The sequence below is a fragment of the Linepithema humile genome, chromosome 5, assembly GCF_040581485.1.
Source record: "Linepithema humile isolate Giens D197 chromosome 5, Lhum_UNIL_v1.0, whole genome shotgun sequence".
Lineage (NCBI taxonomy): Eukaryota > Metazoa > Arthropoda > Insecta > Hymenoptera > Formicidae > Linepithema > Linepithema humile.
This window is the reverse complement of record NC_090132.1, coordinates 17,348,287-17,366,916: the sequence shown is the minus strand read 5'-3', so window position 1 is coordinate 17,366,916 and position 18,630 is coordinate 17,348,287. Positions and strand designations below refer to the sequence as shown.

The 18,630-nt window shown below is 39.3% G+C and overlaps 1 protein-coding gene across 1 annotated transcript in view; it reads right to left on the bottom strand.

Moving 5' to 3' along the window:
- The window catches only part of LOC105669336 (tyrosine-protein kinase-like otk), a 39,429-nt gene that overhangs the window by 15,416 nt on the left and 5,383 nt on the right, over positions 1-18,630 (bottom strand). The window contains exon 2 of the mRNA XM_012362235.2: positions 16,171-16,479. Within this exon, the coding sequence (XP_012217658.1) occupies positions 16,171-16,479 (309 nt within the window). The remainder of the gene's footprint in view (positions 1-16,170; positions 16,480-18,630) is intronic.

Below are 18,630 nucleotides of genomic sequence, written 5' to 3'. Positions count from 1 at the left end.
TCCTCTGGAGATTGAATATAGAACGGATACTAAATGCTGTTACGTGTCCGCGCGTAACCCTTCTTATCTTTAAAAACTATGTCATCATCATCTATTTCTTTCGGCCTGAACAATTTTTATGGAAATGCAATAAAAGCAATTTTTATAAACAACCAATCGAACTAATAAACATAGATCCGTAAAACTTCCTCTCTCTCTCTTTCCCATGCAAAATATTTTCTTTAATAAAACATCACATAATTTTCTCTCCGCCCGAGCCTTTCTAAATTTGCCGACAAAATACTTCGAGTTCTTGGAACGAAGATCCAGCTCCATCAGTTTTCGTTCGCAGCTTTAACGAGCAACATCAACTAGCAGCCCAAAATAAAAGGTCTCACAGAAAGTATCCGCTCTTTATTACAAAATTCACTACGTTGCATATCCGCAAGTAACAATGCTCGTATTTGAAAGACTGAATCAAACGATGCGACATTTGTGATTTATATTCTTACACCTGTGATTTGCACTTGTTATATATTTGTGTCCGCTCTATTCATATCCCACTTTTATCAGGAAACACAGAATTCATCTATTCATCTACTCTCATTCATATATAGTCGCTGAAATACAATTACGAAGCAATTCTGATTTAAGAGGAGGATTATAAAAAAAACTTTTCTTTTTTCGGAACCAGTCGACTGTACGCCAGTGCACTGACCCGTTAGGAAACACAAGTTAGAAATATCCTTCAGTATGATTTAGACTTCATCCCCTTATAGCCGCGTTGCGGCACGGCGCGTAAGAGCAAGGGCGCAAGAGAGGAGAGACGCGTGCACACGTTTCCACGAGCGGGCTATTTATTCTGGACGAACAAACAAACCGTGGTTTTCTCTCGACAGTTTCTCGTCGAAGGAGATGAAGAGCAACGAGAGAGGCACCGTGCGCGAGCGTATTCGGAGCTGGTCTAGTCTCCTTGAATTATTAGTGGATTATGTCGTGTCGAGAACGCCTCTTTGTTCCTTTTCTTTCGCTAACGGCAGACTTTAGTCTCGCTTGCGGCGAAAAGAAGGAAAGGGTCAGGGACAGGGAGAGGGGGGGGGGAGGAGGATGACGTCGGTGGAAAGGGGGTAAAAAGGGTGAAAAGCGTGACAAGCTAATTCGTTGCCGAGAAACACCATCGCTTTTCTCGTCGGCAGCCAGCAAACGTAATACGATATGGCGGAGTAGATAGGACACAATGAGACGATACTGGAGTACGAAATGCGAATGCTGGATGCAAAGGGGCTAAGTTATTTTAGCTGGCCCTGTCAGGGGAGGTACAAGTGAATTGGTAATGCGACTGATTGCGCGGTAGAACTCATTTCTGATTGTACACTCTGCGCAAAAATTCGAACACGGGCCAGTGATCTGGAAGAAGGAAGAGAGCGAGCGAGGTAGCAGGGCAGCAGAGGGAAGGAGAAAATGCATGTACGATAGACGGAGAATAATTGTGTATTGAAGACTGCGGTGATGAGAGACGGGAGCTTCTTGCATGTGTGAGAGACAGAAGACGGTGAAATTCACGCATTGGAGAGAAGGAAAAAAAAGATTGGGAGAGTGAGGAGCAAAGAGTGTGTACGCGTACGTGTGGCAGAAGGAGAGACGGCCACAGGGGGCGAGAGAGAACGAGAAGGATGCAGGGTAGCTCCGTTCGGGGGTCGGTCGTTGCCATGGGGATAGCCGGCGAGGGGCAGGGAAGGGAAGGGTCGGTCGATGCAAACGCACCATAAAGTTTTATGGCTCTCCAGAACTGTTCCTATCCGCGCGCGCCCTCGTCTGTCGGCGCTAGGCCGACGGTTCTCTTTACGTACTGAAAACTACACACATGCGGCCTAAATATTTTTTTTATATTCGTTGAATAAAAGAGAGCGAGCAATCATTAGTTTTATAATCGAAATGCACGCGACAATAAACAGCAAAGTTATAATTAACGACTGAGCGTGGAAAATGGCGTGAAAAATTAATAGAATAAAAATACTTTGACGAGTTTTTAATCGCATGCGGAAACGAGAATTGTTGGCGGTCATAATGCTGTTTGGAGCCTTTCACGATGTGCTATTCTATTCTTTACGTCTCATTAACATGGTAGTATCATAAAAGAATAAAATGATTATATTGCCAATACTTCAATTTTGTTTACTGTTAAAGAATACAGTGTTTCATCGAATATTAACGTTTCTGGTCCTTTTATCTTTTTTTTTTTTTTTTTTAAGAAACATATAGAGAAGAAACGAAAACTGAGAAACTACAGCTAGTTAAAAATTTAGGCATCTCTGACCAGATAGAAATAGTCGGAAATTAAATAAAATAGTTTATTCATATGTCCGCTCGCAATGTTCTTTCTACAACTACAAGATAAAGGAAAAGATATAATAACGTCTACTGATTATCGAGAGAAGCAAGCGTAAAGTAATTATCTGTAAAAGATTTTTAATCTCATCTAAAAGTAGACATGGGAGAGATATAGGAGAACGAAATAACAATCAAGAAAGAAGTAATCACTGCGAGATAATCACCGGCAATTACTCGCGCGAAGCGAATTTCTCATGTGCAAAAGAAAATACACGAAAGTCGGAATAATCTCGTTAACTGAGGAAATCCAGTTTTCGTATGGTTATAGCAAAAACGGAGTGTGGTATTAATCTCGCTAATGAAGAACGAAATTAAAGTAGCGCCATTCCTTATGAGTTAATTCTAGGAAGAAGACTTTATTATTTTTCTTTTCACGTATCATAATTGCAAAGTCTCGCATTTCAGATGTAGATATGAATGGCTCAAGATGCGAATATGATCAAATGTATATGCTATCAGGCTCGCAGATCACGTTTCAAAATTAAATCGTCTTTATAATAGTCGGGCACTGTAAGATTACACGCGTTTGCACAAGTGCTTTACAATGTTCTATAAAAATACGTACGTTTAATATCGCGTACCGACTGAATTAAATTGACCGCGCACGCTCGCAGACACTCCTAATAGTTTCTCGCGCAGCTCATTAGGAATCAGTGCGATAAAGTATCGCTCATGACGGCAGTGAAGAAAGAGATTGTAAGAAGAAGGACGGATGGAGCGATACGCGATATCTTTTTATGAGGACCTAACTCTCAATTTGAGAGACGGGCGAGTAAAGCGATACAAAGGTCGCAGGATACGTTCTGAATTATCTAATTTATCACGTTTATTTAAGTGGACGGAAACGTCACGATAATTATGGAGATTCAAGTGCATTGCGAACGTGTTCTGAAATATCGAACCTTGAAACTGCACTTATACACGATCTCGCAGAATAAAGCAAATCAAGGCAAACTCAGCGCAGGAGGGCACGTATGGTAATTATTTTCGAACCGTCAAACCTACCTCTCAACAGCGTGGGGTGAATTCGTCTGCAGTCGGAAGTCAAGAGTGATTTCTACATGAATAATACTGAAATTTTATTAGGGGATATGCGCGCGAGACGCATCCAAACGCGTTGTACAAGTTCCTCATTGCTCTTTTGCTGCGTGCTTCAAAAGTTTCGATATATATTTCTCATTAATCAGGATAAAGCAAGATAAAATAAATATCTTGTAAATTAATAAATATAGAGTATAAATCTTGCCAAATTTTTATTTAATTTCTTTTAAGTAGAAACGAAATTCTATACACGTAAAAAGATAGATGCACGAAAATAACCTCTTTAACGAGAGAGCATATCAAGACGAGCGCTTAACATCGTTTGAAATCTGCGAAGGAGATTTGCCTAGTGCACGGAAACCACTGTATCTCGGAAACGGGCAATTTATAACAAGCAGAAGAAATGCCGGATGAAGAGATCACAGATGCGACCTAGGATTGTGGGAAAAAGAATGCACGCACTCATACGAATACATACAAATATATGACGCACGTGCGTTTGTAAAAAAATATTTTTAAAAATATAAAATATATAAAAAAAATATAAAAATATATTTTCAAAAATTTTTAGCTAATTTAAACTGACGCGTAGGTATTTTTTTCTCAAAAAAGTAACTATTGTAGCCGTCTGTGCTCGCCTTTTAAAACGATGCAACGCGCCCCACGCAGATTGGAGAATAGTTAGTTATCTGTAATCGTTAAACGAAATCCCGACGCATCAGATTGTATCGCAATTACGCGGAGAGAATCTCTTTCGCAGAACACACGAACGAAAAACGAAGAGAAACGAGACAAAAGAATAAAACCGGGGAAAAACGGTGAGCAGCGGATGCATGGGTAGCATCACGTTCGCTCTCTCGCACCGGGAAGGTCGTTCGGCGAGCAGATAAAATTGCTGAAAATAGTGTCGCGCCTATCTGCAAACGCAGCAGATACACGCCAGCACCCACGGATGCACGGAGAGACAGCAAGACTCGGAAGATAAATCATTGTTCCCTTTGGTACGTCGACTTTCTGCAGTCTGTGTAAGCGAGAGATAAAAGTGTGAAGGTTTCGCGTATATAAAGGCATTGGACACGTACAGCTTGTGGATATAAAATATCTGAACTATCCTCCGAAAAATAATTTGTGTCCTTACACAATTATATCTTGACGGTTATTTTCTATCAACTGTGAAATAAAGATGAGAGTTTCAATATTCCAGTTGCATGGATTACTTTATTCCTCAGCGTTCTCTCTTTATTTTACTTCAAAGATGAAAGGTTATTTGCCTTCAGTACCTCACCTCGCACCTGTAACTGCATTGGCTTGCACGCGCTATAGGTGGCAATGTGGGAAAACAGAAGCAAAAAAGGAGTATCGAAAGGAGCAAGAGCAACCTTGCGGCTTCAATAATACCAGTGGCTTCGCTCCGCCACGGTGAGTGATTTACGCTCACATTGCTGATTCAAGTTTCATCCAACTCGCCGACCCGTCTCTCTTCCTCGTGTATGGAACTAAACCGGGATAGACATCACGTCCTATCACCGAACAAAAGCAAACTCGGAGCACGGCGGATCGACGTGACGACCATCTTCTAGCTCTTCCGTGGCGTTACGCGAACGCGTAAAATTGTTCAACAGACCGCGCATGGTTTAATAAACGCTACACAATGCTCTTTTTCTCTTATTATTAACGAGTTGTGTCACGGCGACAACGTGTCAATGTTTGTTCGCACTTTCGCAGAGCTTGCCTTTAAACGGTTAAGTCCTTTGAAAGAGAGAAAAAAAATGACTACTTTATTTATCAAATATTAATAATAATACTAAAGCTCCACTAAATTAACAATTAATATTAGAAGAAAAAGACGAAAAAAGCCGTTGCTAGTTGTTCGTGCAATATATTATATTATACAATTACAAAAACAAACGTTTCTGCCTATGTTAGGCCTTCATCAGTGTTACAATTAAAATATCATAATAAACGGTTTCACAAGTGTCTAAGCGGTTTACAAACAAATAAAACGATATACGCAAGATGTTTTTGATGACATTTTCTTTGAAATTATTTGTCATCAAGAATATCTTACGTATATCGTTTTATTTGCCTAACGTAGGCAGAAACGTTTGTCTTTGTAATTTTATAATATACAATTAGCAACGGCTCTTTTCGCCTTTTTCTCCTAATATTAATTGTTACTTTATTTATCTTATTTTTCATACCTTCTAATTCATTTTCAAGAATATACTACTTTTAAGAGATGGAACAAGTAGATTAAGAATGACGCAATGATGTAAGAACAGATATCGTATCTTCGACAATTTGTTTTCGAAGAAATATGCGTGGGCAACTACTTAACGATAGTTTACTTGCTATAAATTATATACCGATGAAGCGTTAATACTTTACATTCATCAGATATTAACGTGTGGACGAGGCAGACAAGTTGGCAAGCAAATGGACAATTTCTTCGTCAATAGATATTTTTTTATCGTCGTTTTATTCGGTCGAATGAGGTTGCATCGCATATTAAATGCACTCTCGTAGATGTCGATAAGCAACGCCTGCATTTCGAAACGATGAGGACTCGCGAATGCGTTCTCATTTGCGAATCGGCGAAGCACCATCGACGAGCGAGTAAAGAAGTAAGCGGAAGTGCAATAAATGCCGGCCGTGACAGATCATCGTGCATATGTAACTTGGGATCTGCGGCCATCGCATTCATCGGTATTCGACGTCGTTCATCGGTGAACGTGAAGAAGAAATTAATGGGCCCGCGAATGCCTCCCTTCTCGTCGTTTACTTAGGAAATTCTTGTTATTGTGGATGCATCGTTCAGGCACGTTGCATTGCAAATTCGTGCGTCGCTTGTTGAAAAATTAAAAATCCGCGAGTCGAGCGATTGCATTAAATAAATTGCAGCTATTATCTATCTCTTTCTCGATAGATTATACATAAATTGTACATTATTCTTGTACATTATACATAAATGTTATTATAAACTTGACACGACAAAACAAGCTTCTCTTAACTTGTACATACACGAGTATGCGTATCTATCTTTTAAATGTAAATTTCGATTTTTGTGGAATTTGATACGTGTGTTTTACGAATCCAATATGTAAATAAAATAGAATACCTAATGACGCGTCATTGAGATTTTAAAAGCGCTACAGCGGAAACGTAATATGATTCGGAACGCATATTTTTCATGGAATCGTGAATTCGCATTTTCCTTGCGAACACAGTTCCCTGCGGAGAGGAAATTAAATATCGCCACGTGTGCGACGAAGAGACGTAAATTCCACCGAAGGGCAACGCGTTACACTCTCGCGCGGCGGCATTCCGTAATATGAAAAATACATTTCCGGACTTGCGCGAAATAACCAATCCTACGCTTAGCGCTGCCTCTAGCCGCATTTTTCATCGTAGTTTTTCCAGTTTGTCGACGAATACTTCCCCCCCTTCCATCCTCCACTCCAAAAAAGAAAGAGCAAAGAGAGAGGAAATTGCGCCCTGGTTTGGCCCGGAACCGTGCGTTGCCCGTATCGTTTACATCGAAAACCGCCGCTGCGGGCGACAAAATAAAACGAGATACCCGGCAGTTTTAACGGGCGATCCTCTTTTTTTTTCGAGCGTATCGCACAACATTATCCGCCACCACTTGCATCGCATGCGATGCATATCGAAACGTTTTCCGGTGCATGCGGTCGTCCACCATGTTGTTGTTAATGCAACCAAATACGTGCAGAACTCGCACTCACGTCGTTTCGAGTTCACCGCGAACGAGCCTGTTGTTATCCGTGCAACTCGACGCAGCATCGCGTGCGCTTTGTGTATAGACGGCTTTTTTCCGCGCGGCCGCGCAAGGTTAATTAGTAAAAAGCGAAATTAATAGCGAGTCGAGCCTTCCGCATTCAACAGTCGAATCCTCGCGAGTCGGGATATCCGTTTTTCTCGTTCCTTTCCGTTTTTGTCTCCTTTTTCCGCATTCTACCCCCTCGGTCTCGCTTTTTTATTGTTTTCATGCGTCCTTTCCGCAGCGCATGCTCTTTTCACTCCGCTATTAGTCGCGTTCATATACCGCTTATATACCACGACCTATGTACTTACAGTCGATTATTATACGACAGTCTTCCAATTAGAATGTATACCAAGTAGTTAATATTAGTCATCACTATTATGTATGCTTCGTGATTCTATAATTTTTTATTACAAGAATTTTGTGTAAATTTCATGTTAAAAATTATTGCATAAAAAAGTAATAACAATTACTTTCGATTAAATTTCGTTTGGATCACTCAGTGACTACACGCACAAAAGAATCATAATAATTATCGCCACATCATTCATTATACGAAAGAAAATTTCTATTAACGCCAGAGATTTTGAAGCATATTCGTCGAGGTAATCGCCGAGTAATGCTATCACCAACCGTAGCAATTATTGTTGGCAACGTTCAAGAAGAAACGCCCTTCCCGTGAATAAACCGCATTTAACGGCACCAACTATTTATCTTCATTTTGCAAAATGTAATACTGTTAGATTTCACTCATCTCTGCATAGAAAATACGTAAGCAAGTAGAGAAATAAGGAGCTTAAATGCACTCCGGATGCTCAATTTGCAATAATAAAGTGGAATCGTATTTTTTATAAGGCGGCCACAAGCTAAAACTGTTAGAATGCCCAAGTGCATCGTGCCAGCAATTCTCCTGATGGATTCGTGCAACCTCATCGCCTCAGGCTGGAACTAATCCCGGCGAACAAAAACGCACCCGAGGAAGCGCTGATTTCGCCGAATAACTATGCGTAGCTCCCAAGCGTAAGAAAAGTCTGCAACTTTTTTTTCCAACTCTGTTTTTCTCTTTCGCTATGTCGTCTATTTTCTTCGTATTAAGAAATTGCAAAAGTGAATCCAAAATACAAAGCGGAGACTACATGAAAGACAGCAGTCACACGTGAATAATCGCTGCAAAAACTGAGACATTTAATGCCTCTGATTCGTGCATCGTACTATAAATTATTTTTAGAGCGAGCATAGTGGCTTATACGCGAGGAAGGAACGTGAAATATGTCGCGCCGCGGGTGGAGAGTAGCGCATCATTTTGCCGATGCAATTCTCGCGCTTCTCCATTTACGCCGCGACTAATCAGACCCGGCGCACCTGTTAGCGATTACGTTGCGTTGCGCCTTTCGTGCGTCGGAGAAGAAAGACAGAGGGGAAAAAATACATCACAGAGGCATGATTTACGGCGTTAACGCATTTGCTGACGCTTTTTTTTTTTTTTTAAGGTCGACACGGTGCAGCGCGGTAGCCGCGTCTACGGATGTAAAGTGTTGCATATGTTGTAATTCAATCATACAATTCAGTTCGCAGAATGCAATATGAGAGAGAGAGAGAGAGAGAGAGAGAGAGAAAAAAGTGCAAGAAAAAAACGGAATGGAAAAAGGACAAACTGAAAGGAAGAGACATTGAAAATAAAAAGATTAAGTATACAAACTGACACAAACAGTGTATACATCCGATAATGTTTTTAAAAATGCAGACGCATCTATTTCCATGCAGGAGCAACGATTAATTCGCTATCCTCGTTCTTTTTCTCCTCTTTTTCGTTTCGTTCTCCCCAGGGTGTCTCAACGACGTCAACGTTGACGGCAACCACGTCGACAGCGTAGTGACGACGACAATGGCGATGGCAACGACGACGAAGCAACCCGCACACAGAGGGGAGGACAATGAAAATGCAAGCAAACCCCCTCTGAATTGACTTCTCCGGCCGCACAAGCGAAAAGAATAGAGGAAGAGACAGATGCGGTGAAAGAGAGAGAAGAGAATTATAAGTCGGGCTCGGCTCGAGACAGTACGGATTTCTTCCCTTAAAGGGGATATTATTCATGGTGCCGGAGGTATCATCATCTTCGTAAAACGATAACAATAATATATAAGGAAGTAAATTGAAAACGCTCGCGAGACAATAGTTTAATATTCTAATATGACATTATGGTGAAAGTAAAATTATGAAAAATAATCAAAAATAGAATAATGCAAGCGGCATATGTTGAGAACTTGTTATTGTTGAAATGCAATAACATATTATTATCTATTGTTGGATTTTAGTTTGCGGGATTGAAATTCAATTTAATTTATTCGTAAGAGTGAAATTACCACACTACTTGCGCGAAAATAAACATAAATGCTTTTTAATCTTAATACTCCGCGCAAAGATTTGCGTGCTGCGAGAGATTTCCCGCACGACGATTTTCAAGCGACGTACTCGCAAAGTACTGCCTTCCTGCGCTGTCGCGATCGGAGAAGAAGGGTGCATGCACTCCACTCAACAAGGTACGGGCAATGAAAAATAGCCATTGTTGTGGGACACAATACGTGAGGCCTAATTGTCGTTTGGCCCCACGCATTATGCGGAGAGACGACTGCGCGCGGTGCAATAATGCAGGTATCCTTCGACATATATGTACAAAAAACGTTATGTACGCGTTTGGAGGGAACATAAAATATAGTGCTGTCGCGTAGACTTCGGATAATAACAGAAGTCTTGAAATTACGCGAACAATAAAGGGATCTGCTATTACCAATCAGCTAACGCGCGCTTACAAAGACCGTGAAATTTAAGATAAATACACGTATTGAGAGAGGAATAATCACGAAATATAACAAAAACACAGAATCGTGTAATTATATGACATGATAAAGAGATAAATATACTTCGCGAAGACCATAAAGCGCACTGACATTATAAAATACCCTCGGGGAAAGCTACGAAGAACACGCCGATTTGGAATGTCTTGCCAGAAAATCGAAACGTCAAGTCTTCGCGAGCTGCTTGGATAAGACAGGTGGCTCTTATCAACTTAGCGAATCGGAATCACGGAAAACGACGTGTTATCAACTACGTAGTCCGCCAGATTTAATCATTCGTTGCATTAAGACGACGATAGAAAACAAGTGGCTAACGCAGATATTCGGTGATTAAACTGCCATCGCGTCATTCCTCCCTGCAATCGTATTCCAGCACGCAATCGTTAATCACGAGCCCTTACCGCTTCTCGGAAGAAGACGAAGACGAGATTTTTCCGCACGGTTGCACGCACTTCGGATCTTATCATCACGTACGCTGGCACTTCGCATTGCGTTAATAGCCACGTAATGCGCTTCTTCAAGGGCTTTCTTCGTCGTACTAACCTCCGCATATAGCCGCAGGCCAATGGTGGCCAATTAGCCGCTCGCGGAATGATGAATGGCGAAGCGCTTTATCACTTTATACACGACATGGTACCGTGTTGCAAAGGTACGTCGACATTAATATTACATTACTGATATTAGAAGAAATGAAGAGTCTCATTGAAAACTAGTTCAGAAAATATTCATTGCGCAAATATAAATAATTATTGATAATGTAACAATTACAGATTTCAACGATACAATTTAAAAGCATGATCTTGCACGAATCTAATTCATTTTATTAATTCATTTCATGTTTGCTTAAAATTGAGCACATTAAAATGTTCTTTTATTCAAAAATTAACTACTAAAATGACGAGAACTCGGAATGATAATATATCGTCGAAAATATTTAAAGAAAGAACAGCTCTTATTCGAAGTAGTTTTGTTCAGATAGTCGACTATAAAATATTCCTTTTTCTCTTGCACTTTAGAAGATATATATATCGTAATAACAAGTTTCTAATTAACGTTCAGTGCACAGGCGCATGTTCTTTAATCTCACTTCACCCCTACACGCGGTTCCATCGTAAAGTCAGTCGACAGAGGCAGATAAATATTTTAATCCACTGCGCTTTATTGCTCGCAAAAATAGAAACGACTAATTGTACGTAATAACAGAAGCGATGGCACATAAGTCTAAACATTTCCCGACAATAATGAGGTAAATATCTTTTAATTAATGCAAGGCGTCGAGGCAATTAAATCTGTGTTCGCATCGTATAAATTAGATTACGATCTTTTAGAGTGTCGACGATGCACGGTCCTGCCTGTCTCCTTTCTTTACATATTTCGTTCCTACTTCTTTCATTCTTGCCAAAAGTTGACCAACTTTCTACCTATTGTTACGACACATTGCATCCTTTAGTCGTCGTAGCAAAATTTCTATTTGAATAAAGAATTTTGTCGTGTTGTTACCCTTCTCCCCGACCCGCTCATCACGCTCGTCACTCCGCGCTTCAAACTAAGGGGTTGAAAATTAAAAACAGAAGAGAGATGGTTTATATGCAACACAGAGCATGGAATATTTATATGCGTCCGTATATGCAGAGAGATCATTCATCGGACGTTCGATCTTTTGAAAAGAGGAATTAGAATTAAATCAACGCATAGAGATAGCTTAATATTTGAATTTGGTTTTCAGAATTTTTTCAAAGAATATTATAGGATATAAAAAAAAACTCTAAATATACGCGTTTTACGAACCAGAATCGGTTAAAACGATCTTTAGCATTTTTAGCATTTAAATTTATTCAATGATAGAGAGACATAGCTCCCTTTGGAACAAGATATTAACGAAGGCTCACGATGATGATTAAGCGACCATGCCGTGTCCTGATTTAATTCATTTGAATAATATCACGGAACGTGATGGTTCTCCCCAAGCTACGCCGAAATTGCGGAGAAAATTTATTACACCCTTAATCAACATATTACGGAGATAAAGTTGCGTATTTCATCTAATCTCGGTAACTTGACTCTGATTGAATTAACATTGTACCACTTTCTTTATTTAAATTTGAGATTAATACTACTAAGTCTTTGGCAAGTGCTTCCATATTGTTTAACAAAAGCACAAAATGTTATACATATATATTTCTTTTATCACGCTTCGTTGACTCTAACATTTTATGTGAAGAAATTTGATCTTAATCTTGTGGAAGTAGAATACATCATCGAATTCACGCGATTAATCTTGATTGTATTAGACAAAGCTGTGCGTACCATGGCGAATAATTAATGATTATTTAGTATCCCGTTCCAGTTATCGGGATTTCAATCGCATGAGAATCAGCGAATGCGTGTACTTCATCAGCATTGTTGTTAATGCATAGTTGAATGTTAATGAGAGCCGTTAACCGCGTGCTGGACCTAATTAAAGATTATTATACTTGCAAATAAATTGATCGAGATAAATACGTTCGGCATATTCGTTCGCAGCATGGCTCGATATTTGCCGCGACACTAATTAATTTAAGTAATTATTATTACCTGCAGCCGCGTCGGCGTCAATCCGCTGTTCGATATTTATTTGGAATTTTGTAGACGAATATTCCTACCTCGGTCCAGATTCAATATTTTGCCGACACGTTTATCGATTAATCGTCCCGAGCGACTATCTAATTGGTTCCGTCGCGACTCACGGAAAAACGGCATGAGAAAGTAACGACGAATTGTTCCGTCTGGATGCTAAACTGCTTAAAACTGTATTTTCATCGTCCGGTAACTCCTGAAACGCAAATTATTGTACCGGAGACAACTTGTCGCCGGATACATCGAAATATGGTTGGTCATTAAATTTAATGAAACGAAAATACGCGACGTGGGAGAAACTGCCGCTTGTGCTTGCACGCGCTGTGCCTTCCCTACGTAGCGGAGAGATTTAGGTATTAAATCGAGGTTTAAGGGATTGACTAAAACGGTCGTTTCGTAACGAACGCTTCATGAATATATGTTTGCGCGTGGCTAACTGCACGTTACAGTATAAATACGCGCTACAATGTTATTTCTCTCCTTAATCTCGTGGTGCCATCATGACATATGTCACGGTGTTATATACCTACTAGTCATTATACTAGCTACTATATAAATAATTTTTAGATTAGCAACGTGGTAATAAATTATTTCCTGTAATATGTATTGCGCAAACAACGTGACACGTCCAAATATTACTCGAGTATTGCACCTAATAATTGTTGTAATAAGGAGAGAATTAATTTGAAAATCGTGTTTCTATTTATTTCCCTCATGCAGATGTTCATATTTCACGGATAATCGATCGCAAGTAACGTATAATTGCCGCGAGATGCCACATTAATAATAGACGCAAGCTAATTAACGATCGGATATGCCGTCGGTGTCACGGTTAAACTAAATCCGTCAGCTCACAGGCATATGGAAAACTAGAAATTCTCTCGCATAATTTTAAACCATTGTGGCATTTATTGCATTATTCCTCTAACACTGACAATGCGAATAAATTTCTGATTTTTCACGAAATTGATTTCTTTCATCTTCGCTGCGATGAAAACTCGTGTACAAATCTCTTTACTTGAAACCATTGTACTTTTCAATGAGATTAAAAAAATAAATTACCAATTAAACTGCAAACGATATAAAATTCATTTACAGTAATATAATCTTTTTCCTCATTTCAAATCTGCAAAAAATGCAACAATCACGCATAGCTCGTTTTATTCGTATGCACTTCGTTCATTAAAAACTTCACTGATTATAGACAAAATCGCAAAACAAAGAGCATCGCGGAAAACGCAATATCGCCATTATCGTTACGATGTTCATTGTAATTACTAAATGAAATCGACACCGATATTAAACACGCTAAATGCATTCGCGACTGCCCGGTGCACTCTGTACTTCACAGCCGTCGTCACCGGCTTGGCAGCTGCATGTAATAATTACAAAACGATACACGATAGCGAGCCACTGCTGGTACGTTACGAAGTAGCCGCCACCATTTCTCTTTCTCTGTGTTTTTTCTTTATCGTCTCTTTCCGTCGCTCTTTTTTGTCCCTTTAGCTCGCGGTAATCTAATAATGTGGACGTTTTCGCGAATTTTTTTATTACTCATTCAATCTTGCGCACATCGATATTATGTTTTTATTTTATCTATTTACTTTTTTATTTTCAGTTGTGTTTCCTCGCATTCTATATGTTTCTGATACTGCATAAAAATATTTATGCAGACAGATGGCATAATGTACATATAAACGCTCTCCACTTAGTCGCAGTCTCTCTGCCTCTCTCTTGACATCGACTGGAATTATATTTCCAGTTAAAGCAGACCCTCAAGCGTATTCGAATCATTAAAATGTGAATGCGAAAACGGCGACGTAGCCATGAACGCCATATTGGGCAACGCGTGCGGTCCGGGAGCAAATTATCTTGCTTAATTAATGTCGCGCGGGCGAATAATTGGAGAGGGTGCGGAGGAGGTCGTAGCTCGACGACCCATCACGAATCGATTTCTGCCTCCCTCTGCGACCTACCTCCCCCAGTTTCCCTCCTTTTCCTTCCCGATCTCGTCTCCTCTCGTTTCACCCGTTTGGCCCGTGTAATTTCTGCACACAAGGCGTTTGATCCGTGCTTTTGCAGAGACGAGACGGTTAAAAAGTGCCGTAACGACGGTGATGCGGCTTCGGTGGCGGGCCCCTCTCTCGTTCTGTGAATCCCCCGGGCGATGATGACGAGGCCCACCACCGCTCCGCGTCCCTTTGTTGACTAAACAACGGCACCGGCTGAGAATGGCGGATTATATCGGTTTATCGGGCCGACGCAGTCGCACCGTTGAATAACGAGTGTATACTTTATGAGAACTACGAAATATACTAGACCACCGTCGATTTTCATCTCATCCCAAAAACGCTCGAAAAAAGCATTTAACTCGCGCGTTTTTGCACAAACAGTAGTAGAACGCACGCGTAAATAAGTAATAAAGTCACATTACCGCTCGTTAATTCTCCTGGAGAGAATCTATAATCAAGTTCGACTAATTTGCGTCAGCAGCCAAACGGCGCCGAAAAACGCTTGCGGTAGCTTGGATTAATTTGCATGAACCTAATTCCAGCTTTTGTATGCGTAAAAAAACATCTTTCATATTTATCTTCTATATAAATCAGAAATTTGTAATTTAGATAATGCGTGTTACAATTTGAAACTACTAGAGTTAACTGATTTTTTTTATCCTTATAATACAGATGAAATTATAATAAATTGAAAGACAAGCAATCAACGATTCCTAACGTTTAACACAGACGCAATGGGTATCCTTTGATGTGATATTTGAGAGATTGCTCAATTTAATACGAAATAAATGTTCCCCCCAAAAGCTAATTCATTTATCAACTCAGTGAAAATTTAGATACATATTAAATGTGAAATTCGATATATCGCGCACACAATATAAACCCGAGCTGCAGATTATACCGATTTATCGTTAATTATATATCGTTAATATACGTAATGCTTGTGTGTACACACACATATATATATATATATACATATGTACATAATGTATGTATATATATATATATACATACGAGAAAATATCTAAATTAATCGAAGCTTTCCCCGGCGCAGAAAATAATACGAAGTTAATGCATCATGAAATACATATATATATATGGATTATTTTCTGCGCCGGGAAAAGCTTCGATTAATTTAGACATTTTCTCGTTGCAACACTTAATGGCTTGTATCGTCAAAACTGATACTACATGACATTTCAATAAACATATTTAATTCTGCACAAATAAATATTAAATTTCCGTTTAACATACCGATGCAAATACAACGTGCAATTTGACATAAGTTATTGCTTATGAAAATTTATAAAAAATAGATAACACAGATGGATGTTCAGTGATTATAAATTGCTAAACTATGAAAATTAATGACAATACAAATATAATCTGCACCAAAGTTTAAACTTGCTGCATGTTATGCAGAAGTATTGTAGTGTCACAAAAAATTTTTTCAAAATTAGAAGCAATTATTCGAAGATAAATAATAGGACTTACATTGAACGTCGATCTTGGCAGGCGAGCTCTCAATCGAGCGGCCGGTCTCCTCGTGTGTGGCCACGCAGACATAGTTTCCGCTGTCCATTCGATGAGCTCTGGTGATATTTAGATCGCCATCAATTTGATGACTCCGTGGATTTGGAGCAAGCGGTTTTCCCTCTCTTTTCCACGAGTATTTGACGAGATTTCTTGGCTCAGCCTCGCATCTCAAGCGAACAGAAAGTCCCTCGACAACCGAATGCTCCGCAGGGCTCACCGAAAAGTAAAGATCACCGTTTTGAGAGACCTGGCCGTGAGAGAATGCCACTGTAAAAAAAAAAAAAAACGTTGTTTTGTTAATAAAATAGCTCCTTGTTAGTGACAAAAAACAGCTTCAAATAAAAACAGCACAAATTTATTGCTTAATTTTAACATTATTATATCAAGATAAATCATTAATTTTATATTTTAAAATTTCCGCGATGTTCTTCAATGAAAAAATTTGAATAGCAAAAATTGTGATGCTAGAGTCATGCTTCAGCACCATTCGCGCAATCATCGGCGAAAAGTGTGTCCATTCTCACTTCAATAATTATAACAAGATACAAATTGATGATCGAATCGATCAAACGAGCAACATTGAGTGCGTAAAATAAAAGAAAAAAATATCAGCAATCACATATTAAATCAATAGATAGATATTTCTGCTCGTCTCTCTCTCGAGTGATTAACGCCGTACACAAAAAAAAAGAAAGAAAAAAATAGATGCAGATAAATGTACAAATATAACACATGTGAAAACTTGTGATTCCTCAGCCTACGTCCAGAGATTCATTGCACCGGTTTTATACAATGGCCGCACCGACGTGGATTAAATCCTTTGTACCAGGGCGAAAATCGATCGGTATGTTTCTCTACGCTGCGACTGCTGGCCGAGAACATATTGTATGTACGTGCATCGTACAATGCGCGCTGACTGCACTCGCATTGCTCACCGTCTCTCGTAGCCATCGATCTCGCTAAAGCAACACCGCCGCATCTGCAGAAGCGTCTGCGAATAATTAATCCATTGCGGTCACGATTAAAGCCGCAATAGATGAAATATTATATGTATATATTATGCTCGTTTATTTCAATCTACTTCGCACTAAAATTTCAGATTATGCAGCTGCAAAATTTGTTTTTCCCTTGTGTGGTTGCAATAATTTGCAATTCAAAATTGTCAATTTTAAAACAATGGATAACGATCAAAAGAGTAAAAGAGTGCGAGATTGGATCAAATAAATATTATAATTATTGCGATATTCGAATCAATCAGCAATGTGTTTAATAATTTTCACTGTGCTTCCTACATTGAAATTTTGCATTTAAAATTAATTTCAACACTGTGATTTTAAACATATCTCATTGAGTATGTGTACACGCGTTAAGTTACAACACAATATTAATAATATTGTTATACCCGCAAATCCAACAATATGTACGTTCAAACGTTGTAATCTATTTCGATCAATAATAAAATACCTTATCTATATGATCCCAAATACCACATACTATTTAATCGTCGATCGTTTGCGTTGAGTAACCATAATAGTCATAAATCTATCAGAAAGTAAAACTTTATCTTTAGCTCTTTTATTTATCTTTACGCGGATCTGACAGTCCCCCTATCTATAACAGTGGATCTAGCTATATTAATTTTCTTTGACTTCATACCGCTATAATGCTTCACGGTTTTAAATTTTATAATTGTCGATAAGGCAACACACATCTACGAATTTTAGAAACTCGAGTTTTCTTGTTTTGACTGAAATTCTTACGAATCTTCCCTGAAGCTGCGATAGCGAACGAAATTGCAAAACTTATTTTACACGATCAACATTGACCGATCTTACGAATAATGCACAGTAATTATATACGAATTCGTGCGTAGATTTATGCGTATGCATTTCTACGCCGAGTTCGCAGTCCGTGCGCGCGCAACATCAAAAGAGCCATTGATTCGGACCGTGTCTCGCTGGAAATCGAGTTGCCGCATCCGGTTGCAAAAGGTAGAAAAATACGTTCCAAAAATATCGTCGATGCAGCTTATCATTCGTCGATTTCCATTGATTCACGACGTGAGATCGAAAAAATTTCAGTCACTGCGGCAGGTTTTACGATGTTATCGTGCCTTTTCAACGCGATCGTCAAGCGATATCACAAAATACGGTTCGATGTCAATCTTTACAAAAGTTTATCAGCAAAAAAAAAAAAGAAAGGAAGAGAAAGGGAGCACCGTGTATATCCTAAAAAAAGAATGCACGTTTGTACCAGTCGTCTTGGTTGCCGGTCATGAAACATCCCTGAGGGGTAAACACAACCGCTTTTACGACCTACTCTTGAGATTGGCTTCCTTCCCGAGCCAAACATCTCTTTCTCCTCTCTCTTACTTTTTTCCATACCGACGACAGCTGCAGCCGCACGGCTTTATGACGT